General features: G+C 40.1%; 1 protein-coding gene across 4 annotated transcripts in view; it reads left to right on the forward strand.

The window, feature by feature from the left end:
• Positions 1-26,027, forward strand: part of LOC128653313 (EF-hand calcium-binding domain-containing protein 4B) — a 216,855-nt gene that overhangs the window by 185,010 nt on the left and 5,818 nt on the right. For 3 of the 4 annotated variants that reach the window (XM_053706522.1, XM_053706523.1, XM_053706524.1), the window contains exons 14-15: positions 6,544-6,645; positions 14,000-14,076. In XM_053706522.1, coding sequence (XP_053562497.1) covers positions 6,544-6,645; positions 14,000-14,076 — 179 coding nt within the window. The remainder of the gene's footprint in view (positions 1-6,543; positions 6,646-13,999; positions 14,077-26,027) is intronic. The other variant, XM_053706525.1, reaches the window with a different exon arrangement.

A 26,027-nucleotide genomic window follows, 5' to 3' on the forward strand; every position in this document is an offset into this window, starting at 1 on the left:
GTCTGACTACTCGTTTTGGCTCCTGACTCGGCTCGTCTGACTACCAGCTCTCGTTTTGATTCCTGGCTTGTTATTTGATTTGTGGACATTTTATTATTTTTTGCTATTAATAAAGGTGTGATTATTTTTGCACTTCTCGTCTCAGTCTGATTCCTGGCACCCTGACATTACGCAAGGGCCATGAATCCTGATGCTGCTAATAATCCACCTTTACCTGCCATAAATTCCAGGATGGATGAACAGGATCACCACTTGGATCAATTTGAACTAGCCCTGCAAACCCTGCTGACTCGCACTGCACATTTGGACCAAAGTGCCCCGCAAGATATGGCTGCTCCTGTTTCCGCTGCTGCACCTAGTCCTACCAGGAGCATGTCCGTTTCTCCACCTCTACCTCAGCGTTATGGAGGCAATCCTAATCAGTGCAGAGGGTTTTTTAACCTGGTGGGCATTTACTTTGAGATGTTACCTCAGTTGTTTCCGTCTGACAGAGCTAAGGTGGAATTTCTCATCTTGTTACTCTCTGACACAGCTTTTGCCTGGGCTAATCCCTTGTGGGAGACTAATAAACCTGTGATTTCTAATTACCCTGAATTTGTGGCCTTCTTTCGAAGGGTATTTGATGTTCCGGCTCGCTCCTCCTCTGCTGCTAAACGACTCATGTCCATTCAGCAAGGTACAAGATCTGTTGCTCAGTATGCCATTGAGTTCCATACGCTTGCCGCAGAGGTAGGTTGGAACAATAAAGCCCTTGTTGCCGCCTTCTTTCATGGGCTCTCTGATGCGATTGAAGATGAAGTTGCTGCCAGAGATTTGCCAGAGGATCTCAAGGCATTGGTGTCTTTTTTTATCCTAATTGACATCAGACTAAGTGAGGGGCCCTCTTTAAAGGAATGCTTGCAGAATCCTCCTGTTCCGTTGTCTTCTACGTGTTTGTTCCCACCCATGCCTCCCTCTCCTCCCCTGCCTCCTGGTCCCGAGTCACCAGGTACTGCTGAGCCGATGCAGTTGGGATTCACGCGTCTCTCCGTGGCGGAAAGGGCCTTTAGGAGGAGGGAGGGGCTCTGCCTCTATTGTGGGTTATAGGGCCACCTTTTGAAGTCTTGTCCTACACGGCCAGGAAATGCTCACACTTAAGGTCCTGTCGGGGGCAGACCTTGAGTGGTTTACCCTTGTCCCCGGAACCGCTAAAGGAGAAACCTTTGGTCATGGTTGTCCTTTCCTGGATGGACTTCTCCATAGTCACCCAGGCTCTTGTTGACTCCATTCCTGTTTTGTCTTGGTCCGTTCCACTTGCTATTGAGGCCATTGATGGCAGGCCCCTTCAGCCCGCACTCGTTACTCACAAAACTGCTCCGTTATCCATGGCTGTTGGGGCTCTCCATTTTGAAACCCTCCAGTTCCAGGTGATAAACTCTCTGCATTTTCCGGTTGTTCCGGGTTATTCCTGGCTCCAAAAGCACAATCCCAGTCTCGACTGGCGCAGGTCCGAAATTTTTTCATGGTCTCCGCAATGTATTTCCACTTGTCTTCGGAAACTAGTTAAAGGGACAGTCAACCATAGAATTGTTATTGTTTTAAAAGATAGATAATCCCTTTATTACTCATTCCCCAGTTTTGCATAACCAACACAGTTATATTAATGTACTTTTTACCTTTGTGATTACCTTGTATCTAGGAACCTTCTTCCAGCCCCCTGATCACATGACTGTGACTGTTTATTATCTATTGTCTTAAATTTAGCATTGTATTGTGCTAGATCTTAAATAACTTTCTGTGCCTGAACACAGTGTTATCTATATAGCCCACGTGTACTTTCTGTCTCTTTGTGTTGAAAAGAGATTTAAAAAGCATGTGATAATAGGCATCCCTCAAAGGCTTAGAAATTAGCATATGAGCCTACCTATGTTTAGTTTAAACTAAGAATACCAAGAGAAAAAAGCAAATTTGATGATAAAAGTAAATTGGAAAGTCAATTAAAATTAAAAGTCCTATCTGAATAATGAAAGTTTAATTTATACTTGACTGTCCCTTTAAAGTCTTGTGTACTTCTTCGGTATCTCAATTGCCAGAGGAGTACCGAGAGTTCCTAGACGTTTTTGACAAGTTGCGTGCCGGTACGTTGCCTCCTCACCGGTCTTACGATTGTGCCATAGACCTGCAACCCGGAGCCATTCCTCCTCGGGGCCGGGTTTACCCTCTGTCTGTTGCGGAGAATTGTGCTATGGAGGAGTATGTTGCAGATGCTCTGTCATGGGGGATCATCTGCAAATCCTGCTCTCCTGCAGGGGCTGGCTTCTTCTTTGTGAAGAAAAAGGGTGGCGAGTTAAGACCATGCATTGATTATAGGGGTGTTAATCATCTTTTAAGAATGCTTACCCTATTCCGCTCATTACGGAACTCTTTGACCGCCTCAAGGGAGCTACGGTCTTTACTAAACTTGATTTGAGAGGAGCGTACAATCTTGTTAGGATCAAGGAGGGCCACAAATGGAAAACAGCATTTAACACCAGGAGCAGGCATTATGAGTATATTGTAATGCCCTTTGGCCTATGTAATGCTCCTGCTGTTTTCCAGGAATTTATTAATGATGTCCTACGAGATATGTTGCAACAGTGTGTTGTGGTGTACTTGGACGACATCCTCATACACTCACCCACACTTGAGGCTCATCACTTTGATGTTACACGGGTTCTTCAGAGACTACGTGAAAACGGCTTGTTTTGTAAACTCGAGAAATGTGAATTCCATCAGACTTAAGTAACCTTCCTAGGTTATGTTATCTCTGTTGCAGGGTTCTTCATGGATCCTGACAAGTTATCTGCAGTTCTGCAGTGGCCTTGTCCAGTTGGTCTTCGGATTATTCAACGTTTTTTGGGGTTCGCCAATTACTGTAGAAAGTTTATTAAAAACTTTTCTACCATGGTCAAACCTATCACAGACATGACCCGTAAAGAGAATGAGCCACTCCATTGGTCACCTACTGCCATTAAGGCCTTTGATAGTCTTAAGACTGCCTTTGCTGCCGCTCCAGTTCTGGCTCATCCGAACCCTGTCCTACCTTTCGTTCTTGAGGTCGATGCATCTGAGACTGGAGTAGGTGCCCTCTTGTCTCAACGTCCTACGCCTGACGGTTCCTTGCATCTGTGTGGTTTCTTTTCTAAGAAATTGTCTCCAGCGGAGTGCAATTATGAAATTGGTGACAGGAAATTACTGGCCATAATCTTGGCACTTAAGCAATGAAGGCATCTTCTCGAGGGTACTAGCATGTCAGTGCTCATTCTTACTGACCACAAGAATTTAACTTATCTATCTGAAGCAAAACGTTTGTTGCCCCGACAGGCCAAATGGGCGCTATTTTTGTCTCAGTTTAATTATGTGGTCTCCTACCTGCCTGGTAGTAAGAATGTTAGGGCTGATGCCCTCTCTCAACAATTTTCCCCTCTGTCCAAGGAGGAGTCTGTACCTACTCCAGTTATACCCCCTGACCATATTTTGGCTACCATACGTACTAATTTGACTTCTCCCTTGGGGGAGGAGATCTTGGCTGCACAAACCAACGCACCTCCTGAGAAACATAGTGGTAAGTGTTTTGATCCTGAGAATCTTCGAACTAAACTTTTGCACACTTACCACTATCCTAAAGCCGCAGGTCACCCAGGCAAGAACCAAATTATTTGGTCTGTTACTCGACAATAATGGTGGCCAGGTCTTTGTTCTGATGTTGCTGTGTATGTTGCCTCCTGCTCAGTTTGTGCACAGAATAAGACTCCTCTACGTCTTCCTGTTGGTCTTCTTCAACCTATTGCTAATGGTGAGCGTCCTTGGACACATCTTTCCATGGACTTCATTGTCAAGCTCCCTGTTTCCAATGGCAATACTGTTATCCTTATGGTGATTGACCGTTTTTCAAAAATTTCACATTGCATTCCCTTGAAGAAGTTGCCTACCGCTCAGGAGCTTGCTTCAATTTTTGCCTGGGAGGTCTTCCGTTTACATGGGTTACCCAAGGAGATTGGGTTACCCAAGGAGATAGTGTCGGACCGGGGTAGCCAGTTTGCCTCCAGATTTTGGCGTTCCTTTTGTGCTCAAATGGGGATCCAGCTTTCCTTCTCCTCGGCATATAACCCTCAATCCAATGGGGCTGCGGAACGGTCTAATCAAGCTCTGGAACGGTTCCTCCATTGCTATGTCTCAGATCACCACAATAATTGGTCTGAACTGTTACCTTGGGCAGAGTTTGCTCGTAATAGTGCTATTAATGCTTCCTCCAAGTTATCCCCATGGGTTTCAACCATCCTTGTCGCCCGATTCATTCATGTCTCAAGGTATTCCGGCTTTGGAGGAGCACTTCCGGCAACTCCGTTCCACGTGGGTGCAGATTTAAGATAGCCTTCTTTGTTCTATGCAGTGCCAAAAGTTCCAGGCTGATCGTAGGCATCTGCCTGCACCTTCCTACCAGGTTGGTGAGAAAGTTTGGCTATCCTCCCGCAACTTGAATCTTCATGGGCCTTCCAATAAACTGGCTCCCCGTTATGTTGGTCCTTTTCGAATACTACGATGGGTCAATCCTGTGGCCTACACTCTTGATCTTCCTCCTGCAATGCGCATATCCAATGTTTTTCATGTCTCTCTCTTGAAACCATTGGTTTGTAATCGGTTTACCACTGTGTTGCCTCGTCCCCATCCTATCTTTGTTGACAACCATGAGGAGTATGAGGTCAGCAGCATTATTGACTCTCGTATGTCCAGGGGTCGCGTACAGTATTTGGTTCACTGGAGGGACTATGGTCCAGAGGAGCGTTCATGGGTTCCCTCCTCTGATGTTCATGCTCCCGCCCTCCTCCGTGCCTTGCATGCCCGTTTCCCCAATAAGCCTTTTGTCCTCCCGGGGGGGGGGTCATTGAGGGGAGGGTACTGTCAGGATTTTTTCCCTGTTTTGTTTGCCAATTGCCATATGCTGCTGGCAGCCATTTTACTCACCTGTCTTGCTGACTCTGGTGCATACTGTGTGTTGCTGCTCATTTCCTGCACTTCCTTTAATGGCCAGACTGGTGTGCATCATCCGTGTGAGACAGGATGCAGTCTCAGAATTGTGATGTCATCACTTATTATTTAAAGGGCCTTTGTTCAGTATGCTTTGCCCTTGCGTTGTCTCAGACCTGTTTGTGAGAGCTCCTGTGTATTACCTGGCTGTCTGACATCCCTCCTGGTTCCTGATCCCTGGCTTGATAGTGACTCTGCTGTTCTCCTTGTTCCTGATTCTGGCTCATCTGACTACTCGCTTTGGCTCCTGACTCGGCTTGTCTGACTACCAGCTCTGGTTTTGATTCCTGGCTTGTTATTTGACTTGCGGACATTTTATTATTTTTTGCTATTAATAAAGGTGTGATTATTTTTGTGGCACTTCTCGTCTCAGTCTGATTCCTGGCACCCTGACATAGACTTAGGTTTAGGGGTTAATACATTTAGTATAGTGGCGGTGACATTGGGGGTGGCAGATTAGGGGTTAATAAATATAGATAGGTGGCAGCTATGTTAGGGATGGCAGGTTAGGGGTTAATAATATTAACTAATGTTTGCAAGGCGGGAGTGTGGCGGTTTAGGGGTTAATATATTTATTATAGTTGCGGCGATGCCCGGAGCAGCAAATTAGGGGTTAAAATTTTATTATAGTGTTTGTGATGCGGGAGGGCCTCGGTTTAGGGGTTAATAGGTAGTTTATGGGTGTTAGTGTACTTTTTAGCACTTTAGTTATGAGTTTTATGTTACAGCGTTGTACCATAAAACTCTTAACTACTGACTTTTAAATGGGTTAGGACTCTTGATGGGGTAGGGTGTACCTCTCACTTTTAGGCCTCCCAGAACAGACTCGTAATACCGGCGCTATGGAAGTCCCATAGAAAAAAGACTTTACAAAGTTTACGTAAGTCGTTTTGCTGTAAGGCCAAAAAAGTGTGCGGTGACCCTAAACCTGCAAGACTCGTAATACCAGCGGGTGTAAAAAAGCAGCGTTAGGACCTATTATCGCTGATTTTTTTACCTTAACGCACAACTCGTAATCTAGCCGTACAAGCTTACAGTCAACAATAAAAATAATAGAAATGTTACATAGTTTATTGAGAAAGGTACATTACAATCAAAATGTGTCCTCTCTGTTTGTCACTACAATAACTTCAGTCATATGATTAATATACCGTGTCACAGTTTCAGCCAGTCATGTGGCTTAGACATCTTTTAAACCATGACCATTCTCCAGTGCTCTCTTCAAGGTATTCATTTATTTTCATGAAGAAGCTGTGACTTCTGCTCCTGTTTAAACACAATGCTTAAAGGGGGTATATGTATTTTTATAGCCATTGCTCTGGCTCTTTATTTAAATTATAGTACTTCAGCCCTTACAGTTCATTTATATTGTTTTCTTTCTACTTTTATTTATTTATTTTTTTGTTTTAAACTATACTTTACAACTTGTTGGTTTTGCATAAATTGTGTTTACATTAAATAGCTCTATATAAGCATAGTTTGCTATATATTTTGTAGGAAAAAGCATATCAAGATGTTGCAATTCTTCTTATTGGCAACAAAATAGACTGTGACTCTAAACGAATGGTATCAACTGAAGATGGAGAAAAGTTGTCTCAAGTATGTATAAATGCTTTTCTTGTACATTAACCCAGTTACAAAAAGTACATTTATGTGAGTTTAGTTTAAAGACACCTTAAGCTGCTGGACACTAGCTACCCACAGTGCTATTGTTTTACTCTTCACCCTTTTTTAATCCTTTACAGGTGTTGGTTAGTGAGGTTCTGCATCTTCATACTGAGAGCCATCATGTTGGAGTCAGGGTGTATTTTGGCCTAGGCAAACAAGGCACTTGCCTTGGGTGGCAGATTTGGGGGGGGGCACTTTTTGGGTCTTACTACACATAATCACTACACCCACACATACATGCACACTGCACTACACTACACACACAAATACACACTATGGGGTAGATTTATCATAGTGCGAGCAGACATGATACAATGTAGCATATCATGTCTGCTGCACATCGATAAATGCCGCTGCTTCATAACTTCTGTTTCAAGGCGAAACTGAAGGCTCGCGCGGAAACAGGGGCACCAAGCTCCATACGGAGCTTGATAATTCGGCCCCTATATATACACACATAGACATATATACACACACACGTATGTACATACACATGCACTTGAACATAAACATTTACTTTGGAAACGCCAAGAAAACATAATCACGTTACACCCTCACCAAAAATTATTATAGCCAAAAAAGGCCTAAAACCTGGGGGGGGGGTGCAGAATTTTTTGTGACTAGAGCACCAAAAAAAGCTAAATACTCCACTGCTTGGAGCGCAGGTATTCTTGCACACAGTAACAGAAGTGGTGCACATTCACAGATCAACAACATTGCTTTTTGACAGTTGTACCTTGCACTTTGGGTTAGCTTGCACAGCAAAAACCTGGAAGCTTTACATTTTTTATTTTATTTTTCTTACTGTTTAACAATCACGTAACATATATAACTGAAGTGCACAATACAGCTTGTCAAAAAGACAGCAATGTCACTGATATGTGAATGTGCACCTCTACTGTCGCAGGGTGCAATAAATATTGTCTATTTATTATTAAAGGAAGATTAAAGTGTTGGACACACATAATTACAATAGTATGGTTTCTGCTCACTAGACGTGCATTTGGATCCTTCGTTAGGTTTTGCACAGATCTGTGTTGTTATACAAGAATAAATCCGGCTCCGATATGAGCTGAATGCCATGAGCAGCCGTGTCTTTTTCCGCATTCGGATCTTAATGAAGAATCTGAATGCATGTCTAGTGAGTAGAAACCATGCTTTTGTTTGTGCCCAACATTTTAATCTTTACTTTAATAACAAATAGACACAATTTCTATAAGATGATTTAACTGTTAAATGATAGCCAGCTAACAAGCAGATAACATAGGTACAAGTAAACAGGGAATTTAGGAGCGTGCAATACATCATTTGTGCCTTCACTTCCATGTAAAAAGCCTGCATGCTTCAGCAGTTTTAAACCTAATTACCAGGTATATACAAAATGGTCTTAATAGGCACTATGTTGTAAAGTGTACCTCTTTCACATTAATCCTTATACTTTAGCAGTTGCAGATAACACCATTTTCATGCTGCCAACCTTTATGGTTCTTAAGGACCTAAATGGAAATGTATCTGAGTTCATGCATTGTGGTTTGTTTCAAATATGTGATGACATTATCAAGTAGCTAGAGATGACATCACACGCAATAAGGACACTCGCAGAAGAAGAGATGCTACATGATTGTTTACAGTGGTGTAGGCACCCTCTTATGGAGAGTGTGGGGCCGCATTATCAATGTCTGTCCAACATGATACGCTGTAGTATATCATGTCCGACAGACTACGCTGAATGCTTACAGCATACGCTGTCGGCATTTAACATTGCACATAAACGACACCCAAACTCACAATCACTCACCGCAGAATTATAAGAAGCAAGAGAGGAACTCAATTAATACCTCATCAAAAGGGCACACTTAAGAGCCATAACACTGAGAGCAAAATTCTTTGCTGAGAACAATAAGGCAGGTTGATTGATGGCTAGATCCCTGAAAAAAACAACATTACAAATTATTCATTCGACAGATCGCAGATGTAAATAATAAAACACACTCAAACAGCGTTGAGATAGCTTCCTAATTTGGAGAATACTACACCTCACTATATAACCTAAAACAGCTAGATGCCTCCAACAAAAGATCACTCATAAATTCATACCTTTCCAAGGTTCAACTACCCAATCTCACGCCAGAACAAAGCGCAGAACTAAAAGTACCAATAACACTCCAAGAATTACATGCAGCTATTAAGCTATTCCCTTCGAGAAAAGCACCTGGCCCTGATAAATTTACAACAAAATTCTATCACATATTCCAACAGCTCCTCAGCCCGTAACTGTGAAATCGTATTAATTGATAGACAAAACATTCAAATTGCCACTGTCCCTCTTACAGGCCACAATATCAGTCATCCCAAAAACAGGGAAACCCCAAGAACGAGTAACGAATTATCGCCCCTTATCTCTGCTGAACATAGATATCAAATTATATGCAAAGATACTTGCACAATGTTTGAATAAAGTATTACCAGATCTAATCCATACCGACCAAGTAGGCTTCATCCCCAGCAGAGAAGCCAAAGATAATACGATTAGATTATTACAAACCATATCCTTAGCTGACAAAAACCACACACCTCTGGTCATACTTTCCACAGATGCAGAGAAAACTTTTGACTGGGTGGACTGGGAATTTATGTGGTCCACCCTGTCAAAATTTGGCATCCTGACACTTTCCTAGCGCGCATCCAAGCACTATATGCTGATCCAACAGCCAAAGTCAGAGCAAACAGTGTACTCGCCCAAGCATTCCACATTAAAAATGGAACATGGCAAGGTTGCCCATTGTTGCCCCTTCTATTTGCCCTTCTATTTTCCCTAATGGTCGAAACCTTTGCAACACATATTAGACAAAACCCTGAAATACAGGGTATAAACATGGGTACTATCCACCAAAAATGTCTCCTATACGCAAACGACATCGTATTCACACTAACATACCCAAAACAGACCATACCAACCCGCCTTTGGTTTCTCCATTAATATGGATAAGTCAATACTTTTACCTGTACATCTCCGGGAGCAAGACATACAATTCCTTGCAAACCACACTGATTTCTCATCAAACCCAAAATACAATATCTTGGAATACATATAGCAGCACGCATACCAGATTTATTTGATCTTAACTATATACCCCTACAACAAGAAACGCAGAAACTATTAAACACTTGGCACAAAAAAGGACATCTTTCTTGGATGGGCATGCGGTCAAGATGACTATACTACCTAAATACCTCTATTTGTCTCAAATATTACCACTATCTTACATCCACATGCAACAAAGAATGATAGAATCTTTCATCTGGTCCCAATGTAAGGCGAGAATCCCCTAAAAAAAACTATATATCTAGCTAAAGATAGAGGAGGAATGGGAGCTTCTAATTTATTTGACTACTTCAGGGACTCCCACTTAGCCTGAATACTGGCATGGAACCACTCTTCAACCACAAAACCCTGGACCCAATTAGAATCTCAGATTACGGGAAAAATCTTAGTGAATTGTGCTGGACCCCACCAAAGTATAGATCTAAAAATGAACACCTTAATTACTATGTAGATAGCACATTGAAAATATGGGACAAGATACTGAATACAGACCCGAACATATCAAGCCCCATCTCGCCTATGTCAACTCTGCTTGACAAACTAGCCTTTGGCAAACTACGGTTTTCGCAAATGCCTACAATTAATAACAAACCATCCCAGTACAAATGATCCTCAGTGACGGACACATTAAAACACAAGCAGACATCACCCAAAAGATAGCCCCCCCACCTTCTCGCACTGGTACATCTACTTCCAAGTTAGACACGCAATTAGCACGAGCCCTCATAGACCAGACCTCTCACACCATTCGAAACGCTATGTTCCAACACCAATATCACTAGGTCTCACATCTCTCTGGTACAAAAAATGTTACAACACCCCATAACTGATGCTAAACCATCCTTCATACAAAAGTGGGAAACAGAACTGACTGACTCGCAATGGGGGAAGTATTCAAAACAATTTTAAAATCCTTGCTCTCCCAAACTATCATAGAGATGAATTACAAACTACTATCCCACTGGTATCTAACACCTAATAGACTGCATAGCATATTCCCACAGGCATCCCCACTTTGTTGGAGAAAATGTGGAGGGGTGGGCAACCTCACACACATTTGGTGGGCTTGTCCGCTTCTCCCGCAATACTGGAGTGAGGTGGCCAAGAGCATCAATGATATCCTAGACATAGACCTTACCCCGACAATGGCCCTAATTAACACCCTACCAAAAATACCTTGCCTACTTCAGCGAAAACTCTTCCAATACATGCTAAATTGTGCCAAGCGCCGAATTCCAAGATTATGGAAAACTACACAAACTCCTACACACGCGGCATGGATAATAGAAGTTGATCATGTGTTAGAGCTTGAGAAGATACCCTACACATTTATCGGGAGACAAGACTTCATACTAGATGTAATCTTTATATGGGAACAAAAATCCCAAGACTAACAAACATCATGAGGTTATTGGACTGCTCCTTCCACTTCACATTGCTCTTGACTCGGGTTGTTAAAACCCATGAAGGACTATACTGTATATATTAGAGAAAGCACCATAACTAACATCTTCCCCCTACCCCCCTCCCTCTACTTATCCTCTTTTCCTCTCCTTCCCCCCTTTTTTTTTCTTTATTTATTTTCTCTATTCCTCTTAGCCTTAGCTTTCTTAAGGTACATACCATAGACAGAACTGGAATAAAGCAATTTGTTTACAGGAACCATTCCGCTAGCAGGGGGTGTCAATCAACCCAATCATATAGGATCGGGCGGATTGCAGAACTCAGCCTCAGAGGCAGTGGACCAGTTATGGAGCAGCGGTCTTAAGACCGCTGCTTCATAACTGCTGTTTCCGGCGAACCTGAAGACTTGCATGGAAACAGGGGCATCAGGGGCCACTCTGCTCTTGATAAATTGGCCCCTAATTGTGTGATAGTTAGTTGTTACAGACCGCATGAAGCTCCACACTGTATATGTAGTCTTTGTGTACCAGACAAATACCCCTCCTTTAGTACAATTTTAACAATGCTTGATGACTCCAACAATCGTTTCACCAACTGCTGTTAGATTTGTCTGGTACAAAAAGAAAAATTTAATTTGTTTGCTTTTATTGTGTGAGCTAATCCAAAGTGTCACAAAATGCAACAATATGTGCATAACAAAATGGCGGTGCCCAGTATAAAGTTGCAGAGCTTTACCTACTGGCTTCTGTAATGGGTTAAAGTAAAAGAGCGGCTATAAACAGAGCCGTCGGTACAAGAGGAAAAACACTAGCATGGTGAGTAGTAACCATAATACTCAAACAGACTTTTCTTGTCCCTTTAATGTGCAGTGTGGAACTTTACTTAAAACAGACACTGATCCATATGTTTCTCTTCCAGTTTAGAAAACAAATATTTCTAAAAATAAAACTTCCAGCGGGATTAGGCCTCAGGCCAAGCTTATTTTAATTTATTTGAGTTAAGAGATTTTCTGAAATACATGCAACATGCACAAACACCCCTAGCAGAATATTGTAGGTAGTAATGCTGTAGAAACAAATGTGTAGTCATGAAGCGCTGTCACTTATGTTCTGTGTGCTTCCTGCAATAGACAAGTAGGGTTGCCACCTCGGCCATGTTTTCCTGGACATATGAGTTACACATGCTGTAGGGTGTGCAGGGAGGAACATATATTGTGCTGTTCCTCCTGCTCTCACAGCAACATGTGTAACTCATAAGTGTCCAGGAAAACTGGTCAAGGTGGCATCCCTATAGACAAGGCTTAGTATAATCCTTTAGAAAAGCTTATAAAATGATTTATCTACATAGATTTAATGGATTGTGATGGATCTTGAAGATAGCAAATGATAACTGAGACCCTTTGGTACAGTTGGAAACTATCCAAGAGCATCGTTCAGTTAAAAGAACTAGTAAAAACTTGATAATAAATATGACTTCATTTTGACAGTGTATTTTGCAATTGTCTGTTTTCTGTCCTTCTAGCAAGGCTAGAACACAATCCAACTGCAATGTTTTTGTCCACCAGGGTTTGTATAATAATGTTAACTCAGTCAGTATTAACCGAGGTTCATATGTAATCAAAATCCTAATTGCCTAACAAATAGATGAAGCAGCTTAAAGGGACATTAAACATTTTGAGATGTTTAATTACTAAAAAAAAATTATTATAACATTTATTTTGCCTACTTTTTGTGACTTCACATGCATAATAATGGTTATGTTCCTTACAGATGTGATTTGTACACTCTTAGCGCTGCGGAACCTGTTGGCGCTCTAGAAATAACTGATAATAATAATTAGCATTGGTAAAGGTGATAAGGGAAACTTAGGGTACAAAATGTTGATACCCATTACTTTGCAAAGACTAACATTTTACATGTATTTATTGTTTTTACAAACAAATATGATGTATTCAAAGCAAAATTTTAAAATATTATGTCTGATATTTATTTAGGCTATATTACAAGTGGAGTGCTAATTTAAAGCTTGCGCATGTTAAATAACCAGCCACTAGCATTCATTAACTAGAGATCCAATCTCTGATTAATGAATGAGTATCTTAATAAATAACTTAAGTTGTTAGGGGTTAATGTGAGCGGATGTGGGGTGTTAGAAAAAAAGTGGCACAGAAAAGTGCCTTTAATTAGCAGTCTATGGGGACTGTGTTAAAACCGTAAATATATATGTATATGCTTATATACATATATATGTATGTGTTAATATATGTATGTTACATTTGCTTCATACTTTTAGTATTCTGTGTTGAAGGAGCAGCAATGAACCTCCTGGAGATATATGAGCACTTGGTGAGCCAATGCCAAGAGGCATATGTGTGTAGCCACCAATCACCAGCTAGCTACCTACCAATATTGCATTGCTGTTCCTGAGCCTAAATTGTTATATTTTTATGAAAGGATAAAGTTAAAGTTTAATTATGACTTTAATGACCCTTTAAATATGTTTGTTATGTCTCTTTATTGAAAGCAGAAATTCAACTAAAACTGATTCTTAAAACTTTTTACATAAAATATCCCTCCTGACAATTTCTAAGAATGTGTCTATGGAGCAATTCATTAGAGAGAGAAGCAGAAAAGGGAATTGTACTGGCTGAGAGGGACAACATGTAAGAATTAGTCTGTCCCTATTGCACCTTAAAACCTAAACATGATTCAGCAGTATTGCATTTAGAAGTACCCACACTAAACTGAAGTATACTGACATTGTTCTCTTTTTTAGGAATATAAACTATTGTACAAAGAATGCAGTGCAGTATCCGGCACTAACATGGTAGAATCACTCTGCGAATTAGTCAGGTATCTAAAATGACTGAATATTTCCCTCTGCTTGCATTATGATGGTTGCACTTCATTGTTTTTGGCTAAATAGATAATATAGGATAAATCAAATATTGGTTTCAGAAAATGAACTATAAGATTTATGAAGATATTATCATTTGATAGTCAAAATTAGCTACAAATTTCAGTGATTTGCATGTGTATTTAGCATATACGTAGATGATATGGAGGGCAATTTATTTGCTATGAAAAATAAAAGAACATGTAGTTATCAAATAAATTAGTTGTTAAAATAAATGAGAAAGGTCAAAATAGTGTAATAAAAATATATGTAGAACTTCATAATTATAAGGTCTATATGACCTTGAAAATATATTTACTGTAGAATCTAATGTTGACTTCATTATATGTTTCTGAACATTATGAGGCCTATTTATCAAACCGTCAACTATGCTGCATTCGCCGGCACCAATACTCTCGCCTAACATTGCCTCCATATTTAAAAAAAAAGCAGGTAAAAAGCCGCGCACCAAGTATGGGGCGATGAGCAGCGGACTGTTGTTAACTAGCAGTCATCAATCTCGTTGCTATTTGTTTTTTTACCAACTTTATTTATACCCTGTCACTAAACACCGCCACTATACTAAAATGTTTAACCCCTATCCCGCCGCTCTCGGACCCCACCGCCACTAAATAAATGTAATAACCCCTATGACGCCACTCCCGGACACCACTGCCACTAAATAAATGTATTAACCCCTATCCCGCTGCTCCCGGACCCCACTGCAACTAAATAAATGTATTAACCCCTATCCCGCCGCTCCCGGACCCCACCGCAACTAAATAAATGTATTAACCCCTAAACCTCTGGCCTCCCTCATCACTACCACTTACTAAACCTATTAACCCCTAAACCGCCAGCCCCCCACATCTCCATAAACTAAATTAAGCTATTAACCCTTAAACCTAACAACCCGCTAATTTTACATTAAAATTACCTCATCCCTATCTTATAATAAATTAAACTTACCTGTAGAATAAAATTAAACTATATTAAACTATTAATTAACCTACCCTAACTATTATACTAAAATTACATTAAACTATATTAAACTATTAATTAACCTACCCTAACTATTATACTAAAATTACATTAAACTAAATTAAACTATTAATTAACCTACCCTATTATACTAAAATTACATTAAACTACCAATTAAATTAACTATATTACATATAAAAAACCCTAATCAAATTATTCAAATATACTATCAGCCAATAGGAATTAAAGGGGAAAAAATCCTACTGGCTGTTGCAATCAGCCAATAGGATTGAGCTTGCATTCTATTGGCTATTCCAATCAGCCAAGGGAATGCAAGCTCAATCCTATTGGCTGATTGGCTCAGCCAATAGGATAAAAGCTCAATCCTATTGGCTGATTGCAACAACCAATAGGATTTTTTCCCCTTTAATTCCTATGGGCTGATAGAATTCTATCAGCCAATTGGAATGTATTGACGCCATCTTGGATGACGTACCTTAAAGGGAAACTTCATTCTACGTTGACCATCGGAAGAAGAGGATGCCCCGCACCGGATGTCTTGAAGATGGATCTGCTCCGCGCCGGATGGATGAAGATAGAAGATGCCGTCTTGATGAAGACTTCTGCCGGCTTCGATGAGGACTTCGGCCCGCTTGGATGAAGATTTCTGCCAGCTTCGATGAGGACTTCTGCTGCTTGGATGAGGATGGATGTCCGGTCTTCGAAAACTGTAAGTGGATCGTCGGGGGTTAGTGATAGGTTTTTTTAAGGGTTTATTGGGTGGGTTTTATTTTTAGGTTAGGGACTTTGGGCAGTAAAAGAGCTAAATGCCCTTTTAAGGGCAATGCCCATACAAATGCCCTTTTTAGGGCAATGGGGAGTTTAGGTTTTTTTAGATAGGGTTTTTATTTGTGGGGATTGGTTGGGTGGTGGGTTTTACTGTTGGTGGGTGTTTGTATTTTTTTTACAGGTAAAAGAGCTGATTTCTTTGGTGCAATGCCCCGCAAAAGACCCTTTTAAGGGCCATTGGTAGTTTATTGTAGGTTAGGGTTTTTTTATTTTGGGGGGGGCTTTTTTATTTTGAAAGGGCTATTAGATTAGGTGTAATTCGTTTTTATTTTTGATACTGTGGTTTCTTTGTTTTTGTAACTTAGTGTTTTTTATTTTTTGTAACTTAGCGTTTAATTGGTAGTTTAATGTAATTTTAGTATAATAGTTAGGGTAGGTTAATTAATAGTTTAATATAGTTTAATGTAATTTTAGTATAATAGGGTAGGTTAATTAATAGTTTAATATAGTTTATTTTAATTCTACAGGTAAGTTTTAATTTATTATAAGATAGGGATGAGGTAATTTTAATGTAAAGTTAGCGGGTTGCTAGGTTTAGGGGTTAATAGCTTAATTTAGATTATGGCGATGTGGGGGGCTGGCGGTTTAGGAGATAATAGGTTTAGTTAATGGTAGTGATGTGGGAGGCCAGGGGTTAATAATTTTATTACAGTTGCGGCGGGTCCGGGAGTGGCAGGATAGGGGTTAATACATTTTATTTAGCTTCCGGCGATTTTGGCGGCGGCAGATTAGGGGTGTTTAGACTCGGGCTTATGTTAGGGTGTTAGGTGTAAACGTAATTTGTTTTCTACCATAGAAATCAATGGGAAATCTGGCAGCATCGAACATAAGCTTTCACTGCTTTCAGACTCCCATTGATTCCTATGGCATCCGCGGCCTCCAGAGTGGCGGATTGAAAACCAGGTACGAGCGTACCTGTTAGAAATTTGTAAACTTGCAAAAGGTGTCAGATAGTGCCAAATTTGTATTCGGAACATCTGTAATGACGTAAGCAACGATGTGTGTCGGATTGAGACTAGCGGATCGTATGTTACGTCACAAATTTCAACTTTTGCCGGTCTGTAGGCTTTGATAACTAGGTTGAATCAAGCTTGCCATAATTACGCTGCGGAATTCCGGCGTATTTGCGGTTGATGGCTTGATAAATAGGCCTCTATATATAAAGTTTTTTTGTTTGTGTTTTAAAGTAACAGAGTTATATGATAACCCTTCCAGTTAAAGTACCAGTTGGTGCTAACAATAACACCCAAAGCTCCATAATCACAGCTCAAAAAGGAATGATGCTTCTATATTCTATCAATAATATAAGAAATAGAAAATATTTGGCTTCCCTTCAGGTCGCTGCCGAACCTGGTCTCTCCAACACCAGATATCAAACAGGTAATAGATGGTGGCACCGGCCTTGGTAGGTAGGTGACTTCAGCATTCTTTTTTTAATAAACCTCTGGAAAGAAACACAAACAATAGTGCAATAACATTTTTTCACCCAACCTGACCAAAATAAATGTACTCATTCCAAACTTGTTTTATTGAAGACTCTCTACAAATATATCTTCAAACAACTTTAAACAAAAACAATAACAAATCTCACACGTTTCAGTGGACCAACAATCTTTATCAACAGCTGTTCAGATTTCAATAAAAGAGCTGTGTAATGCTGAAATGCGTTGAGCTTTCTAATTGTTTTTTTATTAAAAGTTGTTTGAAGATATTTTTGTTGAGAGTCTTCAATAAAACAAGTTTGGAATCTACATCAGTCTCCTAGTGAGTAAATTCCTTTCGTGCAGGTTGGGTGAAAAATGTTATTGCACTATAGTTTGTGTTCCATTCCAGAGGTTTATTTGGAGAAGAGCGTTGAAGTCACCTACCTACCAAGGCCGGAGCTGCCATCTATTACCTATTCTATATTCTATGTAAAGCATTTGACTTTGTCATCATAATAAGCTTGCCATTTCTTTTAAGGTGTCAATATGCCCATGGTGCAAGGTTGGAATAAACTCAATGGGGTCTATTTATTAATGTACGGACGACATGATCCACTATAGCGAATCATGTCCACCGCACATCGATAAATGCTGACAGCGTACGCTGTCGGCATTTATCAATGTGCATGCGCTGTCGGCATTTATCATTGCACCAGCAGTTCTTGTGAACTGCTGATGCAATACCGCCCCCTGCAGATTTGCGGCCAATCAGCCGCTAGCAGGGGGTGTCAATCAGCCCGATTGTACATGAACGGGCGGATTGCTATATGCCGCCTCAGAGGCGGCGTTTGAGTTTAGGAGCAGCGGTCTTAAGACCGCTGCTTCTTAACTCCTGTTTCTGGTGAGCCTGAAGGCATGCACGGAAACAAGGGGAACAGGGGCCATTCAGCCCTTGTTAAATAGACCCCAATATGTAAAGTTTACATTGAAATGCCATTTTCTGACAATAGTAATAAGATCTGTTATTTATAGGTGTTACTTATTTATATGAATGCTATTCAATATACAGTTTTATCATTGTAAATTTTGGGATCACTTGATGCATCTAGACCATGTGATTGTGCATTAACCCTTTCCTCTCATAACTCTAATAATCCTTGTAACTTTACTGCAATTAAAACTTACCATGAACCCCCTTCACAACCTTACACCCTTTTTCCCTAACCACAAATTATTTATTCAAAAGAAGAAAGATATGAGTGGCGCTCTGGTGGGAGCTGGAGGATATGTAATAATAGAGGGAGACAATTCCAAGTAAGATATATAAAAAAATTACAATATTTAATAAACAGATAAAAAATTCCCATAAAATAAAATAAAAACACATATTTAAATCAGATCAAATGAAACATATAAAGATAACTCCAAACAATTACCTAAAAAGAAGTTGTGGCCACAACGTATAAGCAAACTACCTTAAATCACTACTCAAAAAGTGGATGTGTTTTATCTATAAATAACAATCGGCTAGATTTAGAGTTCTGCATTAGCCGTCAAAACCAGCGTTAGGGGGCCCTAACGCTGGTTTTGGGCTACCGCTGGTATTTAGAGTTGTGTAGGTAAGGGTCTAACACTCACTTTCCATCCGCGACTTTTCCATACCGCAGATCCCCCTACGCCATTTGCGTATCCTATCTTTTCAATGGGATCTTTCTAACGCCGGTATTTAGAGTCTTGGCTGGAGTGAGAGTTAGAAATCTAACGACAAAACTCCAGCCGCAGAGAAAAGCCAGGAGTTAAGAGCTTTCTGGGCTAACGCCGATTCATAAAGCTCTTAACTACTGTGCTCTACAGTACACTAACACCCATAAACTACCTATGTACCCCTAAACCGAGGTCCCCCCAAATCGCCACCACTATTACATTTTTTTAACCCCTAATCTTCCGACCGCAAACCGCTGCCACCTACGTTATCCCTATGTACCCCTAATCTGCTGCCCCTAACACCGCCGACCCCTATATTATATTTATTAACCCCTAATCTGCCCCCCACAACGTCGCCGCCACCTACCTACAATAATTAACCCCTAATCTGCCGACCGGACCTCACCGCTACTATAATAAATGTATTAACCCCTAAAGCTAACTCTAACCCTAACCCTAACACCCCCCTAAGTTAAATATAATTTAAATCTAACAAAATAAATTAAATCTTATTAAATAAATTATTCCTATTTAAAGCTAAATACTTACCTGTACAATAAACCCTAATATAGCTACAATATAAATAATAATTATATTGTAGCTATCCGTACAGTCTCCGAAGTCTTCATCCAAGCCCAAGCGGGGGCTGAAGATGTCCATGATCCGGCTGAAGTCTTGGCCCAAGCAGGGGCTGAAGATGTCCATTATCCGGCTGAAGTCTTGGCCCAAGTGGGAGCTGAAGATGTCCATGATCCGGCTGAAGTCCTAGTCCAAGCAGGAGCTGAAGAGGTCCATGATCCGGCTGAAGTCTTCTATCAAGCGGCATTTTCAATCTTCTTTCTTCCGGATCCATCTTCATCCCGCCGACGCGGAACATCCATCCTGGCCGACGACTTCCCGACGAATGACGGTTCCTTTAAGGGACGTCATCCAAGATGGCGTCCCTCGAATTCCGATTGGCTGATAGGATTATATCAGCCAATCGGAATTAAGGTAGGAAAATTCTGATTAGATGATGGAATCAGCCAATCAGATTCAAGTTCAATCCGATTGGCTGATTGGATCCCTTAATTCCCTTAAAGGAACCGTCATTCGTCGGGAAGTCGTCGGCCAGGATAGATGTTCCGCGTCGGCGGGATGAAGATGGATCCGGAAGAAAGAAGATTGAAGATGCCGCTTGATAGAAGACTTCAGCCGGATCATGAACCTCTTCAGCTCCCGCTTGGGCAAAGACTTCAGCCGGATCATGGACCTCTTCAGCTCCCGCTTGGGCCAAGACTTCAGCCGGATCATGGACATCTTCAGCTCCCGCTTGGGCCAAGACTTCAGCTGGATCATGGACATCTTCAGCTCCCGCTTGGGCCAAGACTTCAGCCGGATCATGGACATCTTCAGCCCCCGCTTGGAACAAGACTTCAGCCGAATCATGGACATCTTCAGCCCCCGCTTGGGCTTGGATGAAGACTTTGGAGCCTGGACGGATCGGTGATACCCGGCGTGGTGAAGACAAGGTAGGGAGATCTTCAGGGGCTTAGTGTTAGGTTTATTTAAGGGGGGTTTGGGTTAGATTAGGGGTATGTGGGTGGTGGGTTGTAATGTTGGGGGGGGTATTGTATGTTTTTTTTTTACAGGCAAAAGAGCTGTTTTCTTTGGGGCATGCCCCGCAAAAGGCCCTTTTATGGGCTGGTAAGGTAAAAGAGCTTTACAATTTTAATTTTAGAATAGGGTAGGGCATTTTTTTATTTTGGGGGGCTTTGTTATTTTATTAGGGGGCTTAGAGTAGGTGTAATTAGCTTAAAATTGTAATATTTTTCTAATGTTTGTAAATTATTTTTTTATTTTTTGTAACTTAGTTCTTTTTTTATTTTTTGTACTTTAGTTAGTTTATTTAATTGTATTTATTTGTAGGTATTTGTATGTAATTTATTTATTGATAGTGTAGTGTTAGGTTTAATTGTAACTTAGGTTAGGATTTATTTTACAGGTAATTTTGTAATTATTTTAACTAGGTAGCTATTAAATAGTTATTAACTATTTAATTGCTATTGTACCTGGTTAAAATAAATACAAAGTTGCCTGTAAAATAAATATTAATCCTAAAATAGCTACAATATAATTATTATTTATATTGTAGCTATATTAGGGTTTATTGTACAGGTAAGTATTTAGCTTTACAGGGAGTGCAGAATTATTAGGCAAATGAGTATTTTGACCACATCATCCTCTTTATGCATGTTGTCTTACTCCAAGCTGTATAGGCTCGAAAGCCTACTACCAATTAAGCATATTAGGTGATGTGCATCTCTGTAATGAGAAGGGGTGTGGTCTAATGACATCAACACCCTATATCAGGTGTGCATAATTATTAGGCAACTTCCTTTCCTTTGGCAAAATGGGTCAAAAGAAGGACTTGACAGGCTCAGAAAAGTCAAAAATAGTGAGATATCTTGCAGAGGGATGCAGCACTCTTAAAATTGCAAAGCTTCTGAAGCGTGATCATCGAACAATCAAGCGGTTCATTCAAAATAGTCAACAGGGTCGCAAGAAGCGTGTGGAAAAACCAAGGCGCAAAATAACTGCCCATGAACTGAGAAAAGTCAAGCGTGCAGCTGCCAAGATGCCACTTGCCACCAGTTTGGCCATATTTCAGAGCTACAACATCACTGAAGTGCCCAAAAGCACAAGGTGTGCAATACTCAGAGACATGGCCAAGGTAAGAAAGGCTGAAAGACGACCACCACTGAACAAGACACACAAGCTGAAACGTCAAGACTGGGCCAAGAAATATCTCCAGACTCATTTTTCTAAGGTTTTATGGACTGATGAAATGAGAGTGAGTCTTGATGGGCCAGATGGATGGGCCCGTGGCTGGATTGGTAAAGGGCAGAGAGCTCCAGTCCGACTCAGATGCCAGCAAGGTGGAGGTGGAGTACTGGTTTGGGCTGGTATCATCAAAGATGAGCTTGTGGGGCCTTTTCGGGTTGAGGATGGAGTCAAGCTCAACTCCCAGTCCTACTGCCAGTTTTTGGAAGACACCTTCTTTAAGCAGTGGTACAGGAAGAAGTCTGCATCCTTCAAGAAAAACATGATTTTCATGCAGGACAATGCTCCATCACACGTGTCCAAGTACTCCACAGCGTGGCTGGCAAGAAAGGGTATAAAAGAAGAAAATCTAATGACATGGCCTCCTTGTTCACCTGATCTGAACCCCATTGAGAACCTGTGGTCCATCATCAAATGTGAGATTTACAAGGAGGGAAAACAGTACACCTCTCTGAACAGTGTCTGGGAGGCTGTGGTTGCTCCTGCACGCAATGTTGATGGTGAACAGATCAAAACACTGACAGAATCCATGGATGGCAGGCTTTTGAGTGTCCTTGCAAAGAAAGGTGGCTATATTGGTCACTGATTTGTTTTTGTTTTGTTTTTGAATGTCAGAAATGTATATTTGTGAATGTTGAGATGTTATATTGGTTTCACTGGTAAAAATAAATAATTGAAATGGGTATATATTTGTTTTTTGTTAAGTTGCCTAATAATTATGCACAGTAATAGTCACCTGCACACACAGATATCCCCCTAAAATAGCTAAAACTAAAAACAAACTAAAAACTACTTCCAAAAATATTCAGCTTTGATATTAATGAGTTTTTTGGGTTCATTGAGAACATGGTTGTTGTTCAATAATAAAATTAATCCTCAAAAATACAACTTGCCTAATAATTCTGCACTCCCTGTAAATAGGAATAATTTATTTAATAAGATTTAATTTATTTAGTTAGATTTAAATTATATTTAACTTAGGGGGGTGTTAGGGTTAGGGTTAGAGTTAGATTTAGGGGTTAATACAGTTATTAGAGTAGCGGCGAGGTCCGGTCGGCAGATTAGGGGTTAATAATTGAAGTTAGGTGTCGGCGATGTTAGGGAGGGCAGATTAGGGTTTAATACTATTTATTATAGGGTTTTTGAGGCGGGAGGGAGGCGGATTAGGGGTTAATATATTTATTATAGTAGCGGTGAGGTCCGGTCGGCAGATTAGGGGTTAATTATTGTAGGTAGGTGGTGGCGATGTTGGGGGGGCAGATTAGGGGTTAATAATTATAATATAGGGGTCGGCGGTGTTAGGGGCAGCAGATTAGGGGTACATAGGTATAATGTAGGTTGCGGCGGTGTACGGAGCGGCAGATTAGGGGTTAAAAGTGTAATGCAGGGGTCAGCGATAGCGGGGGCGGCAGATTAGGGGTTAATGAGTGTAAGGTTAGGGGTGTTTAGACTCGGGGTACATGTTAGGGTGTTAGGTGCAGACTTAGGAAGTGTTTCCCCATAGGAAACAATGGGGCTGCGTTAGGAGCTGAACGCTGCTTTTTTGCAGGTGTTAGGTTTTTTTTTCAGCTCAAACTGCCCCATTGTTTCCTATGGGGGAATCGTGCACGAGCAATTTTTTTTAAGCTGGCCGCGTCCGTAATCACCGCTGGTATTGAGAGTTGCAGTGGCGGTAAATTATGCTCTACGCTCCTTAATTGGAGCCTAACGCAGCCCTTCTGTGAACTCTAAATACCAGCGGTATTTAAAAGGTGCGGGGGAAAAAAAGCATGTGTAGCTAACGCACCCCTTCTAACGCAAAACTCCAAATCTAGGTGTATGTTAAGAAATGTTTTCATGAGTCTTATCTCAAGGGTTAATAAATACAACCTTATTCACTGTAAGATGTTATTCTAACATAAAAACTGTAAATAGAACTATGATATTCACACTACTATTATAATATGCAATATCAATCATTCAGACCTAAATTCTGATTGAAATGTTGTATGACAAACATCATATATGCATATATTTTGATCGTTATAGACACTAGGATAAGGCAAAGGTAATGAAAAGCTTCAGTTAGAAGCCCAAATTTCAATCCAAAGCGGTTTTGGGACTCATAGTGCAGTTTGTATGGTAATTCACTTGAATTTCACTTAGCGTGCTCAGTGCTCTTTTCTATAGCAGTTGTAATCCAAGATGTATTCCAGGCTATTATATAGCCACTTAGAGAAAGGCAAAGAAAAGCAGTATGTGTGTGTAGTACTTAACGGTCAGTTTCAACAGCAAATCCAACACCTAATGCTTCTTACCAGACCTCTGATATGGTAAACTTCGCTTATCTCCTCAGTATAGCCACAAATCGTGACAGACTTCTCGCTATTATTAATACTTACTGCTGACGTGTGGAATTTAAGCAGCTTTAGTACAGCTTCTCCACTGTCAGTGATTTTGGGTAGTCACATGACTTTGTACCAATCAGATATCCGGAATCTCAGTTTTGGCTCCAAATTTAAAAGTGCAAAAGTTAGTAGTAGCGGTTATAGACTTATTATCTGTTGATTTCAGTAAGTCTATTTTAGCAAGTCTCCTTTCTACGCGTTTCGGCAGGTTCTGCCTTTATCAAGATGACTTGTCTCTGTTCCTGTGGGTCTATTTATACTCCCTTTCTTTATTGGCTGCCTCCTTTTCTTAAAGGCTCAGTTTCAGATTTCTTAAAGGTACATTGCAACAAAATGGACTGTGGTTTTAATTTCTTTTTCGTTTAAGCATTTGTCTGGCTCAGTTTACAATATATCGGTAGTTAGACAGTGCAAAAGATGTTAAATTATGTTACAATATTTTCAATATATTTGCATATGTTGTTTGTATCTGTGACATTTATCTCTTATTTGAAAATGTCTGGAAAAATAAAATAAAAATATAATAAAAATATATACAGTATACGTATCTCAGAGTTAAAAAATAATGGTATTCGGGATATTTGGATCTTTTCTGTAGTATACAATCTCTCTATCTATTGCACTAAACATACTTATATACAATCTTTATGAAAAAATTATAAAAAATATTAAAATATATGTCCATATGGGAATATATAACATTTTCATATATAAAAGTAGTTTTTTTATATTTCAGTTAAAAGAGTTTAGGTCTAACTCCGCATTAAGACCCCCTGGTGTCAGTGAAGCAAAATTAAAAATAAGTTCAGCTTCTGTGTGTAATAATTGTTTTGTGATGTTTCCTCCTCTTTTAAGTGTCCCCTTTTTTACACCCCAATACATAAGACCTTCTGTCTTCTGGCCATTAATATCCTTAAAGTGCTTTGAGAAGAGGTGGTCTTCAAAACCCCACTCAATGTTTAACAAGTGTTAGCTGATCCTATCTTTCAGGGGGCGCCCAGTTTGTCCCAATAACTGTTTTTTACATGGCATTGGATAATATACACAACATTAGAATCTCAACACCTTATGGTATCTTTTATCGTTAATTTAAAATCTGAGTCTGTAGATTCTACTGTTTTGCATCTTTTGCTGAACTTACAAGCTTTACATTTGTGGCATGGATAAAAACCTTCTAGTCTATTGCCCTCTATATCTCTATTAAATTGGCTATCTTGTTTTTTTTATATTCACTCGGAGCTAGTATTGATTTCAGCGTTTTCACTCTCTTGTATATAATCTTTGGTTTTTCTTCTGTGATCTCATTAAGAATAGGATCTTTTTGAACCAGGTGCCAGTGTTGATAAAGTATCTTCTTAATCAGTTTATGGTCTGAACTATACTGTGTTATAAAGGCTGTGTCAAAATGTTGTTCATTCTTATTTTACTTTTATGCTCCTTTGGTTTCATTAGAGTTTCTCTTACAGTGTTTTCTGAGCTTAACATTGCTTCTGAAATAAGTTCTTCATTATATCCCCTTTCTAAAAAATCTATCTTTGAGTATTGCAGCCTGTATGTTATAATCACTGATGTCTGAACAGTTTTTCCTAAGTCTCATAAACTGACCTTTAGGTACATTTATTTTCCATTGGTCATAGTGACAGCTCTCGTAATGGATGTAGTTGTTGGAGTCTACTTGTTTAAAAAATGTCTTTGTCTTAATAGTATTATCTACTATCTCTATGGTAATGTCTAAAAAAT

This window comes from Bombina bombina, chromosome 3 (assembly GCF_027579735.1).
Source record: "Bombina bombina isolate aBomBom1 chromosome 3, aBomBom1.pri, whole genome shotgun sequence".
In the NCBI taxonomy this organism is placed as follows: domain Eukaryota; kingdom Metazoa; phylum Chordata; class Amphibia; order Anura; family Bombinatoridae; genus Bombina; species Bombina bombina.